Below are 15,652 nucleotides of genomic sequence, written 5' to 3'. Positions count from 1 at the left end.
AACTGGTTGTTGATGCCATCTTTATGAAAAAAAAAAGACAATTTTATCCAGAGTTAATTTTTTTCCCAGAACTCAAAATTTAGCTAGATTTTGACTATTTTCTTTGTCCCCTCCAAGAGAATCCACAAACCCTGGATACCTTTAGAATGTACAGGATGTTGGAAAAAGGGGACATGAATTTGGTGTGGATAGCTTATGTGTTCAAAAAGTTATGGAGGCCTAAGTGTGAACTATCACCAAATAGCCAAAAAAGACATAGGACCTCATTATGAGTACAACAATCCAAAGACCTCCCTACCCGCAGTGGCGGTCCGACAGGTGCAATCTTGACTGTGCAGCCGTCAGATTATGATGCTGGCAGTTGGACTTCCAGAAGCCTGCTGCCACCGCCAGGATCCCAGATCCTGAAGGATTGTCCGCAGTACATGCCGTGGTCAAGAACGGGGTGCCTATGGCGGCAGTGCCTTGCTGATCATGACTTGCCTTTCCACCAGTCTTTTAAAGGCATTATCACCACCATGAAAAGGCTGGTGAAAAGGCAGAGATGGGACCAGAGGGGTGCTCCTGAACTGCCCCTACCCATGTTGTGGGCAGTGAAGGGGCCCCCCTGTCAGCACACTCGGAATGCGACTTTCTGCAATAGCAGCATTGTGCATTACGACTGTGCTGGCTGCACACAGTGTGGCAGCATTGGCCTCAGCTCTCCCTGATAGCTGAAGTCAATGCTACTGCACTGTTGGCTTGGCGACGGCCTCTCGACCGTCAAACTGGGGCTACAATGGTCTGACATTCATAATCAGGCCCTTAGATTTAAGTGGAAGGCACAACCATTGCTGCAGGCCCACAGGATGCATTTAATTTACAGGCCCTGGGTTCATGTAGTGGTATTTTACTATGGGCATATAAGTAAAGTGAATGTGCCAATTAAGTGTAAGTCACTTTTACCATGTTGAAAGGAGAGCCCAAGCACTTTAGCTCTGGTTAGCAGAGGTAAAGTGTGCAGAGTTCTAAAGCCAACAAAAATAAAATTCTGAAAACAGGAGGGGAGAATGAAAAAGGTTTGGGAGTGACCCTGCAGGTCCGATTCAGCACTTGCTTTGGCAGGAAAAGCTCAGAGTTGAACAAGATACCATTTCATGCCTGGAGAAATCCTCTTGTCGGCTCGCTACTTTTCATGCCTACATCTGGTCAAGATTTTTATGGCCTGATTTTGCTTTTTAATGAGTACTGTCATGATTGCAAAGTAACTTTACTACTGCCATTAACAGGGTATTCTGCTCATCACAGTTAGAGGTATTCGCTGACCCAGCAAATACGTATTGCATTTACAGGAATCAACTGTTTGATTCAATACTATTCTATCAACCTTCCATTATTTGTTTTATTTTTTAAAACAGAATTCAAAAGCAGGATTTTATTTTTGCAAATAAAAAAGCAATGACCCTCTTGCCTTGACCAAAACAATCATTTCTTGCATTTACAGCAACCGGCAGTCCCACTCAATATGACAGAGCTTCTTATCAACCTTCCATCATTTGTTTTATTTTCAAAAACAAAATCTCAAAGCAGGATTTTGCTTTTGCAAATAAAAGATCAATGACCTCCTTGCCTTGGGAGGTTTTTCTTGTGGCAGGTATTTTTGCAATTTTCACTGCCGCTTTCTGCCAGCCTTTATCTGATGCTGATGGAGAATGAAAACTGGTCTTATATTTGCCTACTCTAAAATGGGGGGATGGGAAAATTGCTTAACCTCAGGAGGCACTTACTTCGTTGTGTCATCTAAGGTGGATGTAGGAATTAGAGCTGCAGTAGTCTTCTCTGTTTTCATACTGAAGCTCCGCCCAGCTCTAGATGAGGAGGGCAGACCTTTGTTTTGCTGGAATGGGTGCTCCAGGGGAATACCCTATCCACCAAAGTCCAAATACAGGTCCTTATTCTCTTTTGTCAGAGCTTAAAGTCCTCCAATGCCACAAAGCTGCAGGTTATATCCACTGATTAGTTCAATGAGGCAAGATACCTTACTGAACTGGATTTAGTGCTTTGGAGCAGTGGGAGTAATCTGTTTTTCAGCCCATTAAAGTTGCCTCTTTCCTAGGTTGGCTTAGGTAGTTCATTCTGGTTATCTAGCAGCTGGAAGGCAGATATTTATTATGTCCAAAGGCTTTTCAGAGCTTGTGGGAGATGTTCAGATAGAGACAGCCAAGAATACCAGTACCTCGGAAAATGCACACAGGGGACAGGAATGATTTCAGCAGAGGCAACCAGTAGGGTCCAGTCAGATACAGTTGCAACTGGTCGGGTAGGCATTTCAGGCCTCCTGAAAATTCTTTTGTTCTTGCAGCCACACAAGAGGTCAGCCAACTGACCCTTAGACTCCTCTTCTTTGTCCTGATACAAATTGACTTAGTATTAGTATTTTAGTATTTGTAAGGAAGAATGGAGCACACCAAATCCAATACTAGAGAACAAAGTGATGGTCTTAGTAACCCAAAAGCCATCCACATAAAGTATAAGTTAAGTCTTCATTCAACAGTTGTGTTTTTAAAATAAACCCAATGCCCATTCTTGGTATAGCTGTATGTAAAACCAGCAATATGCAACTGCAAATAGATGTAGTTGCAGACTTCTTCAGCTATAGTTGACAGTTCTGTGGTCCGATGTTTATGTAATTGATCTCACCTGTTTTCCGAAATCCAAGATTGGGAAACCCTTCCTCTCTTGTGCGGAGCTTTTGTGCCAATACAGAAGTATAGCAAGGGCAATCCCCTCCTTTGTCGTCACTAAAAACCATACTGGGGTCACTTCCCTCACCTGACTAGTTTCGGCCTGGGGAACAAAGCACAGCCTTCTCCCAGGTCTCTCTTTACATTAACTTCTGAAGGGGCAGATTTTAAAAAGTTAATGAAGTTCCTGGGTCTAATCTAACTGTTCTTCCTAAAAGTAGAAGAAGAGCATCTTCACACACCCTTGCCATTGTCTCAGCTCTGTGAGCAGTTTTCACACCTCATTAAGATAAAAAACTGGCTGGGCATCTGCTGGAGAGTTCAATTCAAATTAGCTCCCAGGAGCTCCAGGCAGGAAAAAAAGGTCACTTTCTAAAGTGTATGTTTCCTAAATATTTATTAAAAATTGAATTTTTATCATTAGATTGGATATTTGATAAAAAATAAAAATAGTGGTCGAATCATTTTTCCAGCTGGTCGCAAACAAGATAACAGAGTATTTAATACTTAAAGCACTATTCTAATTTCCTCATAGGACAGCAAGAGCTTTCCACAATGAAAATAGCTTTTAGGGACTACTCACTGTAGGGATAAAGTACTATATATTTCTATATGTCCCACTTTGAAAAAAACATGCATCCTGCCCTGTAGGCTATAAGTCCTATATAGGGTGACATTCTTTAAATGGAAAGTTTTTCCCCTGTCAAAAGGGTTATTTTGACACACACAAACTACTTCAGGCAGGCTACAATGGTGGTTGCCCAAAAATGCTGCAGTCCACAAACGAATATCTCCTCCCATAGGTGTATTTCTTCAACATATACTATAGCATCATAGAAAAGTTAAACATGCCAATCAAGGATTAGCCAAGGAATTACCACAGTACCATATATGCTTCATGTGGGAGAATTCAACTGTGCGCAGTGGGGAGTTGGCCTCCAGTCAGGCCCTGTGGCCAACAAAAATACATTATAGCTCAAAAAACAAAAAATGCACACCTTCTATAGCATTTCAACATGCTGGTTTCATGCTTGCATTAACATGACAAAGTCATTCACTTAAGACCTCTCTTCAAGAAAGATTTGAAATCATATTTCAACAAAATGCTGTTCAGGAGTGCCTCACTTTTTTTTGTGCAATTTTTTATTGGTTAAGAACGTCAATACAAGTATATCGTTACACAGCAATAGTAAACCAGAGTAAGCAAAGGGCAAGAAATCACAGACTCCCCATATTGTTAACCATTGAACATAAAACCTTTAGAGTTCGACTCAAGGCAATTCGGATGGGCAAAAAGTATAGTCGCACACAACAGTATGTGTGAGCAATGACATAGCAGGCGTGGGGAAAGATAGCAAAGGTAAAAGTGGAGATGAGTAATAAAAAAAAGTGACAATGAAATCAACATGGTGGGGGGGAGGGCGGGAAAAAGAAGGGTATTGAGGGAACGCAGGTTTTGGGCCAATTTGTCGCTAGAAGGTACAGCAGCCATAGGACTCTACATGGGTGAAGGCTCTGCAGAACTTAAGCAAGTGTAAAGCGTCCCATGTCAGAGCCCACCAAGTAAGATATTTACAAGGGCGAGAGGAGGCAACAATCTGACCCTTGGCCACCCCTAAAGAGAAATGTACAGAGGCCTTTGCAGGAAGGGGTGATGTATCTCCAGCTTGTGCGAAGGTTGAGGGAAGTGGGTAGAAAAAGAAAAAAGGGGGGGACTAGAGACGAGCGGGAGGAACAGGAAAGGAGGAGAGGACGGGGAGAAGGGGAAAGTGGGGGGCCTGGTGTTGTACAACCAGAAGAGGGTAGGGGTATAATATGGGTGGGAAGAGTGAGGGAAAGGGAGGGGAGGTGTGAAGGAAGAGAAGGTCAGGTGAGCAATGACAGCAGACCCAGGATGGGGGAGAGAGAAAGAAAAAGGGGGGGTGGTGAGAAAAAAGAAAACAAGAAGATCGATATGGGGGGAGAAGGGAGTGGGATCTACGGAGGGTTATCTGGGGATCGGAGATGACATCAGCGCATCTGGGATGTTAGAGAGAAAGGGAGCCCACACCTGAGTAAAGATGGCGGTCTGGTCTTGAAGATTATAGATTATTCTTTCATGTTGAGCTATAGTAGTCATCGCCACCATACATTTTTCAGGCGTGGGGGAGGTGACCGATCTCCAATGCCATAGGATACATATTTTTGCCTTTTCCAGGGCTGTATGTGATAGTCTTTTTTGTGGGCGTGTTAGAGCCGGGGGGAGTTCGTATCATGTAGCATGATAAGAGGGGGGGATAGAGGAGTTGGGAGCGACATGGATTCCGTCAAGGTGTGTTCTACAGCTACCCACATTGGTCATACCGATGGACAGCCACTGAGGACATGAGGCAGAACACAGTGTGTTTCTGTGCAACGCCAACATGTTGAGTGTGAGAGGAGGCCGGTCTTGTGCAGTTTCGCCGGGGTCCAGTACCAATTGTGAAGAACCTTAAAGAGACAGAATTTTAAGTGGCCTTCACGCGTGCCCCAGTCTAGCACATCCACCGTTTCCGCCCAGTCCTCTATTGGAGGCGCAAGGTGTCCAGTGTAGGGTATGAGTATAGGTGGCCTGTGATGACCTTATAAAGACCAGCCATTACTCCTTTGTGTTTCCCTCATGCCTTCAGATAAGCTGCTATGGGCGAGGGCTGCAGCCCCGTCGGATAGTGTCAGTGTGTTGACACATACAATGCTGGAGTTGCTGATATCTCCATTCTTGTTTGGGATCAAGGCAGACTTCCTCCCGTAGCTTGGCAAAGGGTTTAAGTTTACCGTCCTCTAACACCTGTACGAGATGGTCTATTCCAGCTTTCCTCCATTCTGGCCAGTGAAAAACCTTCCCACCTATGCGTAGACTGTCATTATACCATAAGGGGGCCTGGGCGTGGAAGAAGGGGTGTATCCCCAGAAGAAGATGGGCCTTCTGCTATGCAGAACACGTCGCCTTCAGTATTGGATTTGAGTCACTAGAGGATGCGGGAGTTAGGCGATAAAGCCCATCCAGGCCTCCAGTTTGGGAGAGCAGTTCCATCTCCACTGGGACCCACAGTGGCGGTTCTGCGTGACCCGGCAGGGGCACAGCTAGTGGGCACAGGTGGAGAGCTAGGGGCGCAATGCTCTACCGAGCGGAGCCCCATTCCACCGTGGGATCTGATCTGCGCGTTATTAACTTGGCTGGCACCAGTTGTCGGCACATAGAGCCCCACACAAAGGATCTGATAGCCACGTCAATCGATCTCAACATGGTGAGAGGCATCTGAAGGAGTAGAAGACCCAGAACATAGGTGAATCGTAGCACTGTGACCATCCGTACCGCCTACAACCTGCCCCACATGGAAAGACCATACCCCACATGGAAAGAATCTTGATGTCTCTGTTCAGGCGAGATATGGGTCGGTAGCTGCCACAGAGCAACGGATCTCGGCTGGGTTTGGGTATAACCACGATGATGGCAGTATTGGAAATCACACCTAATGAGTTTTCCTTAAACGCCTTGGTTAGCGCTTCATGAAGGACATCTAGTGCTTCTTCCCCTGCCCATTTATAAAATTCCGCGGGGAATCTGTCCTCTCCGGGAGACTTGTGATAGGGGAGATCGGAAACAGCCTGTAGAAGCTCCTGTCTGGTGACCTCCCCTTCTAGCAGTCCGCGGCCCTCCTCGGAAAGCGAGGGAAGGGCAATGGTGTCGAGGAAAGCCTCTATCTGGGCAGGAGAGGACTGCGACTCTGGCGTGTAGAGGTGCCGGTAGAAGGTCGCAAATTCGTCGACTATTTCTTGAGGATGCGTGAGGATCTCCCCTGTACCTGCCCTGATGACCGGTATAGCCAGGGATACCGCCCTTTGGCGGAGCTGAGCTGCCAACAAGCTCATAATGTCGCCCCCATAGGCGTTGCAGCGCGTATTCGGCCTGAGAAGTAAAGAGTTCATTCAAAGCCATTCAGGCTCTCTCAAGTTGCCTACGGATGGAGAGGGAGAGGTGGTCTGTATATTGGCACATCAAGTTCCTCCTGTCCTTATTCGCCAGTGCAGCATCGTGCATCATGTGGCCTCGTAGTGTCGCCTTCGCCGCCACCCATGTTACCCTTTTGGACGACACTGAGCTGACATTGTCTCGGATGTAAGTACATGCATGCTCCTGTAACTGTGCCTTCCTCTGAGGGGTTTGGTATAGATGGACAGCGAATCGCCATGGTTTGCGCCCAGGGGACATCAGGCCCAACTGGATAACCAAAAGGATCGGGGAGTGGTCCTACAGACCTCCGTCTAATATGCGAGTGTCCTGTGCGAGTGCCACGATACTGTGTGAAATAAGAAAATAGTCCAGTCGAGACTGAGTACCGTGGACTGGGGATAAAAAGGTGTATTTCCTATCTGCCAGATATGTCAGCCTCCAGAGGTCTAGACCGTTATCTTGCATAACATCAGATTTTAAGGCCCTGTCTCCATTCTTAGTGATATCCAAAGGTCCGGTTCTATCTAGTATCGCGTCTCTGGCTAGGATCGAGTCTCCCCCAATAATGTGTTGGGTAGCCCCTATCTCCGTCAAGAGGCGATTGATGCGGAGAAAGAATTGTCTCTTTGAGCCGGTTGGGGCGTACACAGAGCCTACACAAATTGAAGAGCCCCCCGATTCAGTTTAGCGAACACGTATCGTCCCTCCGGGTCGATCTATGATTTAATGACAGTATGAGTTAGAATTTTCCGTAGTAAGATCAAAACGCCGCATTTTCGTGACACACTGCCTTCAGCATCCAGGGGGGGCTGCAACTGGACAACACTGTCCCCACCCAGTCCCTCCACAGTTTATCAGATTCAATGCTGTTCAGATGGGTCTCTTAGAGGAGAGCGATATCATCCCGCTTAGTATTGAGGTATGAGAGTATTTTCTTCCTTTTGATGAAATGGGTGAGGCCGTGGAAATTCCAAGAGACAACCCTCAGCGGGGCGGCGGAGGAAGGCGAGTGTCCAGCCATGAAGGAGGGCTAGAGGAAGAGGATAGGGTGGGTGGTATGCTGGAAATGGAGGAGCAGATGGGGGGGAATTAAGGCCTGTGTAATAAAAGGCCGGGGGAATGGCGGGGTGAGCGAGAAGGCGGTGCAGAGTCCAAGGGGTTCCAGCCGTCGGCAAGAGAGGGGAAAAGGGAAGATTAGTATGTAGGAGTTGGGAAGGTAGGAAAAGAGAGGGGGGTAGAAAGCAAAGGAAAGGGGGCCGAAGTGGAGGGGGAGAAGGGAGTTATGTTGAGGAAGACACCAGGAAGGAGGGGAACAAGAGGGAGGGAGACGGAGAGTAAGGGAAGGGAAAAAAGAACGGGAGGAGAAAGAGAAGGAGAAGGGGAGGAGAGGAGAAGACACAGAAAAGGGGAGGAGGGGGAGAGGAAAAACAGATGGAATGAAGCTTATATTACCCCAATAACAAAGCTAGTCCAAGTGTGGGTGGAGAGGGGAGAGATGTGGGGGGAAGAAGGGAAAGGAAGAGAGGAAGAAAAGGTTGGAGCAAAACAATAGCCCCAAATGTTCTAAACTGTAATCTGCGGGTCTATGCCTGAACCCTAAGAGCCCCTATGCCTGACCAGCAGGACCTCAGCCAAGGGGGGGAGCGCAGCACAGAACCATCCCCACACGTGAGCGTGGACGTCCCAAGGCCTTGGGAGCAGAGTCCTTCTACACGATAGCTTCTGACAAGAGTCAGCGCCGCTCGATGCCACGGGAGGGCTAGCGTGTGGGAGAGCACTGCGGCGAGCCCAGCAGCCCCCCCGGTGGCAGGGGGAGAAGGAGGGAAGGAGCGCTGAGAGGACTCTATAGCGACGATGCTGCCCCATGTGTCTTAGGGGGAGGGGAAAAAAGGAGGGAGAGGAGCAGAGCAAAGCGCGGGCGTGGAGAGGAGGCAAGGGAGAAGTGCATAGGGTGACCAAATAAACATAGCTACATCTTCCCACATCCTGTAATCACTCAAGGTACATGTATATAGCAAACAATCAAATGAAAAGCCAATTGTTAATGCAAGATAGGCTGACAGATTAACTAGCAAACCTATAGAACGAGGGGTTACCAAGACCACAGAGGGCACAAGTTCTAGAGTACCAACTGTCCCAACTGGGGCTGGGCAACCTTATAAACCTGTTTGGTGTATCTATGAGGCCCACTAAAGAACGTTGCAGCACTATTACAAATACAGAACCAACATTATACAGCAAAGTGAATCGATACTCATCCGGCCATCAGAGCCATGAAGTGTCTGTTGGTCAAGATCCAGGAGTGTCAGGAGCCTCCATCCCCATATAGTCCCAAGTCCCAGCAGAAACAGCAAGATCGAGACGTGTCCGTACGGGGCTTCAGAGGGAAGCAAGACTTGTCTCTGTCCGCCACTTGTGTGTGGAGTGCCACCGCATGCAATACCTACCCTCTGTCATCATGGCTGTTCATGAGTTGCTCCAAGTCTTGTCCTCTGGGGTGGGGGCTGCTGGGTGGCGGTCCGATCCCAACCCTCCTGGGACGGGGCCTTGAGGCTGTGCATTCTGGTCCGTTGCAGGTAAATCTTGAGGTGGAGTCGGGGCAGAGGTGTCCATAGGTAGCAGGCTATCCAGGAAATATCGCAGGTCCTCCGGGTCATAGAAGTCTTGGGACACACCATTTTTTATGACCCACATTCTCGCCGGTTTGAACAGGCCATATTTCACCTCCATCTGAAGTAGCCTGGGACGGAGTGCCAAGAATGCCCTCATAGCTCACTGGTTTCCTTGCAGAAGTCCCCTGATATCTGGATCTCCTGGCCATCCATTTGACAGGGCTCATGCGTGCATGCTCTTTGTATGAGCTGTCAGGCTTGCGTATGATGGAGGAGGCAGGCTATGATGGGCCAGGGACGAAAGGTCGCGTTGGGCCTCTTGGGACCGAGCCTATGCGCCCTTTGGAACTGCAGGGGAGGGTCAAAGGTTATGCCCGTGAGTTTGGGCAGCGTCTCCCATAAGAACGAGTGCATATCCTCGCCCTCGATCGCTTCAGGGAACCCTAGGAGACGAAAGTTGTCCCTCCGGCTCCTGTCTTCTAAGTCGGTCAGCTTGGTGCAAAGGTGTAGGAGATCCTGGTCTCGATCCCGGGAGGTGGCAGCATGGGCTTCCACCATGGTCACCCTTTGTTCCAGCCCCAGCACGAGGGACTGGAAACCGGCGATGTCCAGACGGATGGATTTTGTTTCTGCCGTCAATGAGGCCATGGTATTGTCCATCGTTTCCAACCTGCGACCCACCGCCGATATTTCCTGGAGGATACGATCCATGGTGGCTTCTGAGCTGTGTCCGACATGGTATGGTTCCGAGCAGGCTGGTGCGCCACTGGGGAGGGGGATGATGTCTTTGAGTGAAGTAAGGCCTCAGAGAAGAGCAGCTGCCTTGCTGGTTTGCCTGAGTTCTTGGCTGACGACCTGCTGCCTGGCATCTCTGGCCTCGCCAGTGAGTCTAAATGAGATGTCGGAAGAAGCCAGGGATCCAAACAATCTTCATTCGCGAGTAAAGGAGGTCGAAGTCTACGTACCAAGATAAAGGGGGGAGGAAAGGAAGGGTCTCCGCCCGTTGAGCCAGGCACCTAGTATTTGTCACACAACAGGTGGAACTCGTGGCACAGTCCGTTCCCACAGAAAAGAAGAGGAGAAAAGAAAAAGTTCAGTCCGGTGAGAAGTTTGTTCCTGTAGGGATATGCCCGCAGAGGGAGTTTGTTCTTCTGAACTTGGGGGTACGAGAATCCCGTGAGGCAGTACTCACAGGTGGCCCAGTCCGACGTGGATCTGTTCCTAGCTGTGATTGTTGCACCCCTTTCCGCCCGGTGTGCTCAGTAATGGAGGGAGGGAGGAAGGTAAGCGGTCAACTGCGATGGCCAATGTTTAAGGTGAGAGGGGTCCAAGAAAGCCAGCATACCCTCCAAAGGTCAAAGTGGCAAATGGGGGAGGGCAGGGGAGCAGAAAGGGCAATGTTACCACAAAAGGCCATCTAATCTCTGCCCGTGGCAGTAGGGCTCCGCTCTGGCTCCAAAAACGACCCTCAATCCTTACCCCTGATGCCAAATCCTACTCTGATGGGGGCCACGTGGCTAGGGTCCCTTGGGCCACGCTGACAGTGTGGAGGGATGTCCTCTCCAGCGAGCGTGCAAGCTCTGATGAGATGAGATGGGCCCCAGTGCTGGAAGGGGGAAGAAAAAAAAAAAGAAGAAGGGCCATCCCCTCAGCCCGGCCACAGCCCCTCACTTCCTCGTTGTCGGGTGGGCCTGTCTTATGTGGCACGGGTTAGTTAGTTAGGAGGGCTCTGGCAATGCCAAGGGAAGGATGGAAGGAGCCCTCCCAGTGGGAGAGGGTGGGGCGGCTGGAGGAAAACAAAAGTAAAGCCCCAGGTGAGGGCACAACCAGCCTTCAGACTCACTGTGCCACTCGCTCTCCACAAGTCACAGAAGTGTCTTGGCTCCCGGTGCGGGCCCCACTCCGAGCACTCCGGAGCGGCACCAGATTAAATGATGCAGATTGTACAGGGGTTACTGGCCCCTTCGGGGGCGGTGCCGAGGCTGTCAAATGGTGGAGACCGTGGTCCGGGGTTGCACTGCAGGCCGTGATTTCGCAGCGCTGGGGTTCACAGGGCTATAGACCTGTCCCGCCCCCGGAATTTGCCCCCTCTGCAGTGGCGCCCTCCACTCTCTCCTCTGGCGTCGGTGAAAGAGGTCCCACGCCTCCGCATCGCCCCCCCCGGCTCCAGTCCCGCCACTCCGCAGAGCTGTTCCTTCAGGCGGCCATCTTCCTACGTGGCCAGACCACACCCTCAGGAGTGCCTCACTTTAATCTTAACTACAAAATATTAGTGCTTATTAGAACTATGGGGTGAAGCTGCAGTTGGTTACTAGGGAGTTAACTGACAGACTGCTGCTGGTGTTGGAAGCATGTTTCACGCTTCATGTCAGACTTTTTTACTGAAATGGATGAGGAACAGATATGGAAATTCAGAAAATGTGTCTATATTTTTTCTTTCTGTAGCATTAACCATGATTTCTATGACAAAAATAACCTTTCTTGTTTTGTTCTGTATATGAATGTCACATTACGCTGAAGGTGATAGCTCCAGAGTAGTTGTAAATAGATCAGACAAGTTCTCTTGAAATCTTGTTCATTTTGAGACTATGAAGCGACTCTTCTACATGGGAAAATATTTCTCCCCCGTAAAAAAAAACTGTTTCCACTGTTTCACACCAGTTCTGGATTGCCATTCCCAGGCTTGAAAGAGAGTTACTCCCACCCATGACAGGAGTAAATCTCTGGCCATTTCCAGAGTGGAAATGGGCCGGAAAAGCCTAAATTTGTAGGTGTTCCAAACCACCAACTCCAGGCCACTTGATTAGTATTTCTTCAAGCACAAAATTATGTAATATGTAATGTAAATGGCTTTGTAAGTATAAGTTTACCTTTCTTTTTCAATTCTTTCACTCCTAAATGAAGTCATTTGTTTATGTAATTGAACCTCAATGTTCAAAAGACTGAGAATCAGCGTTGCGCTGTATTTACGCCTGGGAAACACTGTTGATCAATGGTCTCCGTCAGTTATCTTAGATCATGTTAGTCTAAATAAGCCCCTGTTTGTTGAATTCCCCACCCGACCCTCAATGACTGATTATGTTGTGAACCTGTGTCTTGCTGGTTGCTGCCTCTGGTATGGTGTGGTGAGGTACGAGATGCTTTAGAACTTATGGTACAATCTTCCTAGTATACCTCTTAAGAACAGTCAATTTTTTTTAAACTTGTGAGCCACTAAAGTTACATCAGGGGTTGTGGCAAGTGTTTTGTTTATTACAAGCATGAGTGTGAAACCTACTTTATTACCATATTGAAACAAAATGCAGAACATAATTGTAACTGTTACTACTCACCCGCCCAATACTGCAGCACCTTAGGCATATAAAGAGTTGCATTGTTGTTTTGGTAGTAAGACTGAAGGTCGTGTGAACCTCCAGCGTTCCTCACCACTTGCCATGTCATTCTTTCATAAGTTGCTACATTAGAACTACAAGCAAGGCTCAAAATGTCAGATTTGGACACAGTTGTGGTGCCTGTTATTTTCACCGTGGCTGCAAACAAAAAACAAAAAAAACAAAATATCTTAAATTATACTCTAAAATAAATAATTCCAATTGATGTCATGGTCCAAGAGTTACTGTCAAAACTAAGAAGGTGAGATGCTGTGTGTGATATATAAACAAGTTAAAGATCAATATTAACAAAAAAATGGAAGGTAGAATAAACATGCCGTAAAATGTGACACGTACTCCAAAGTCAGGCTCTATTAAATGCCGGGCTTCCCCTTAAATGTACATACAGGTTTAACACGGGTATGTACATTTAGACACCGGTCTATGACATAACTGAATATTATGAGCAGAACGGAGATTATTTTTTCTGCTGATAAAGTTGTGTTTGCTGGCATTACAATGTTAATTGTTCTGGTTTTCATAATTAACAAAAAAACTTGACTTCTTTCGATCCCATGCACTCACTTTTTATATTTGAGGCAGACGATATGTATAAATGAATTAAAATGTCACAAAGTTTTGATAAGGAGATGACATAAGATATCACAACAATCTTCTCCTCCTATTTAGTATTATTTTATTAGTCAGCATATAGGAATAGCAGAGACATAGGCCCTCATTTTGACTTTGGCGGTCAATCTCCCTGACCGCAAAAGCTAAACCCACCACCAGCCCACCAGTGCTGGTGGTCTGCAGACCTCTATACTATGAGTGCTGGCAGCTGTCCACCATCTTTGTAGTGAAAAGTCACCAGCAGTTGTGCTGGCGGTCTGCGGTGCAGAGGCGGGTGCATCGCCAGCACCTCCACTGCAGCAGGACTCCACCCGCCGTATTACAAGCCATTTTACGGCTTGGCGGAGTCCTGCTGGCGGGGTGGTGCTGGGGATGCTAGACCACCAGGACTCATCCCCACCCGGATGTCCTCCTCGATGAAAAAGGTAAGTGGTCATCCGAAAGGGGGGGGGCACCTGTTTGTATGGGTGAGTGTGTGCATGTATGTGCGTGTGTATGGGGGTGTCTGCGCTGATGAATGTGAGTGAGTGGGGGTGTCTGTGTGGATGAATGCGAGTGAGTGGGGGTATCTGAGTGCATGTATGCTGAATGGGTGTGTATGTGAATGCATGCATGAGTGAAGAGAGGGTGTTTGTGAGTGTGTGGACTGGGGGATGTGTGAATGTGTGAGGACATGTGTGCATGTGTGTGCCGGCAAAAGGAATGAACAGTCCTGTCACGGGTGCGTGACCGCCAGGGTTTTTGTGGCAGGGTGACCGCCACGGAAAGCCTGGCGGTTTGCAACCTAGTAATCCAGCTGGCAGACTGAGGCTTGCCACCGGGTTGGAGGTGCTCACCGCTAGCCGCGGCAGTGTGGCTGCATTGGCCGGCCAGACTGGGTTTTGGAGGCTTGCCGTCTGCCAAGTCCCACAACTCCTAATGTGGCGGTCCTTACTGCGGGCTCCGCGGTGGAAGGACCGCCACTGCCAACCTTGTAATTGGGGGCCATAATAATTAATATGGAGTCTGAAAACTTGCCAGCCTGTCGACAAGGATTTTTACTCAACAGCATATTTAACAGCAGTCAAGGCTGCAACTGTTTTAATTCTACCCGCTTGGGTACTACTATATCACATTTTTTCCCAAGCATGGTTAAACTATGTTGTTTTTGAGGTCCAAATGTTTTGGGAAATTCATAAAGGGCAGGTTGGCGAAATTTTAGCTGAAAAGTTGCACTTTGAGTTAGTTAAAAAGAAAGGTTTTGTGAAAATGTATGAATGTGTTGACAGTAACCTATAGTATAGCCTTTTACAACTGCAAATACAACATTTGACAAATACTCATTTTCAAAAACATTATGGCAACTGAAGGGCCTCACATAAAGGTTCCTTTTAGTACCTAACAGAGAACTCCAGTTCATTTCATTTCATTTGATTAACCCTAGTATTAATGTCTATTTTAGATGAATTGCACAGTTTCTATTGACCAAGTTCAAATAAAAAGTAACAGCCTGTAACCCTAGGCCTACTATTTTGTGGGGTTCAAAATGTTATTTTTTTCTACTTTTAGAAAGATTTCTAGGAGCAGTCCTGGAAAGGTTCTAAGAATACTCATTTACCTGCAGGCTATTGCACTTGCATATTTGAGCGCAATGTATATTTTGTACATTCGCGAATCCCTTCCCTTGTGAAGAAACCCTTCCTCTTCTACCCACCAGTGCTGTTATTGCCCCTTGATATTCCTTAGCTGGATGGGAAGCATGATTGTAAATGCCGACAAACGTGTGAGTTTATGGAAGTACGCAAACTTCCAACCCTAAGCTTTGAATTTATTTAAAGATGTAAATGGCTTTCAGAAATTGTCCCTATGCTAGTAAGGCCAATCATCTGAGCTTCAGGCAACTTGGACTTATCATTAAAACACGTGTGTGCAATCGTTTGAATTCTTTTCTAAATGCTTTGCATCTATGGCGATTTACTGCTATTGTATTTACTTGTTTAGGCCCTGACACAAGCTTTGCTGCGTGAACAGGTGTGAATTACTCTTGAGGGCGTGCCAAGACACCTCCTGTTTTACCACTGGAACTTAAAAGCACAGCAATAGTAAGTCACAGCAACATCTTTGTGAATCAGGCCCTTAGTATTGCAAATACTATCAAAGCACAACACTGATCAAAAGGTCTCACAGCACTAGACGAAGGGACGTAAATAACAGAATTCCATTGGGCTTGGATTTTTTGGTTTCAGTGGAGATGGAGGAGCTACATTAGTGTTTCATGTAAAATTTAAAATGGTAAATGTAGGTAGCAAATTGGAATGGATGGTAATCTCGACCATCATTTGTCTTTCTTAAAACATCAGT

The 15,652-nt window shown here is 47.3% G+C and overlaps 1 protein-coding gene across 3 annotated transcripts in view; it reads right to left on the bottom strand.

Annotated features, from left to right (window-relative positions):
- The window catches only part of LOC138296692 (adhesion G protein-coupled receptor F5-like), a 1,076,691-nt gene that overhangs the window by 186,993 nt on the left and 874,046 nt on the right, over positions 1-15,652 (bottom strand). For all 3 annotated transcript variants that reach the window (XM_069236057.1, XM_069236058.1, XM_069236059.1), the window contains one exon: positions 12,641-12,838. In XM_069236057.1, coding sequence (XP_069092158.1) covers positions 12,641-12,838 — 198 coding nt within the window. The remainder of the gene's footprint in view (positions 1-12,640; positions 12,839-15,652) is intronic.

This window comes from Pleurodeles waltl, chromosome 5 (genome assembly GCF_031143425.1).
Source record: "Pleurodeles waltl isolate 20211129_DDA chromosome 5, aPleWal1.hap1.20221129, whole genome shotgun sequence".
Taxonomy (NCBI): domain Eukaryota; kingdom Metazoa; phylum Chordata; class Amphibia; order Caudata; family Salamandridae; genus Pleurodeles; species Pleurodeles waltl.
The sequence above is the reverse complement of the archived record's forward strand: the minus strand, read 5'-3'. Positions and strand labels throughout refer to the sequence as shown.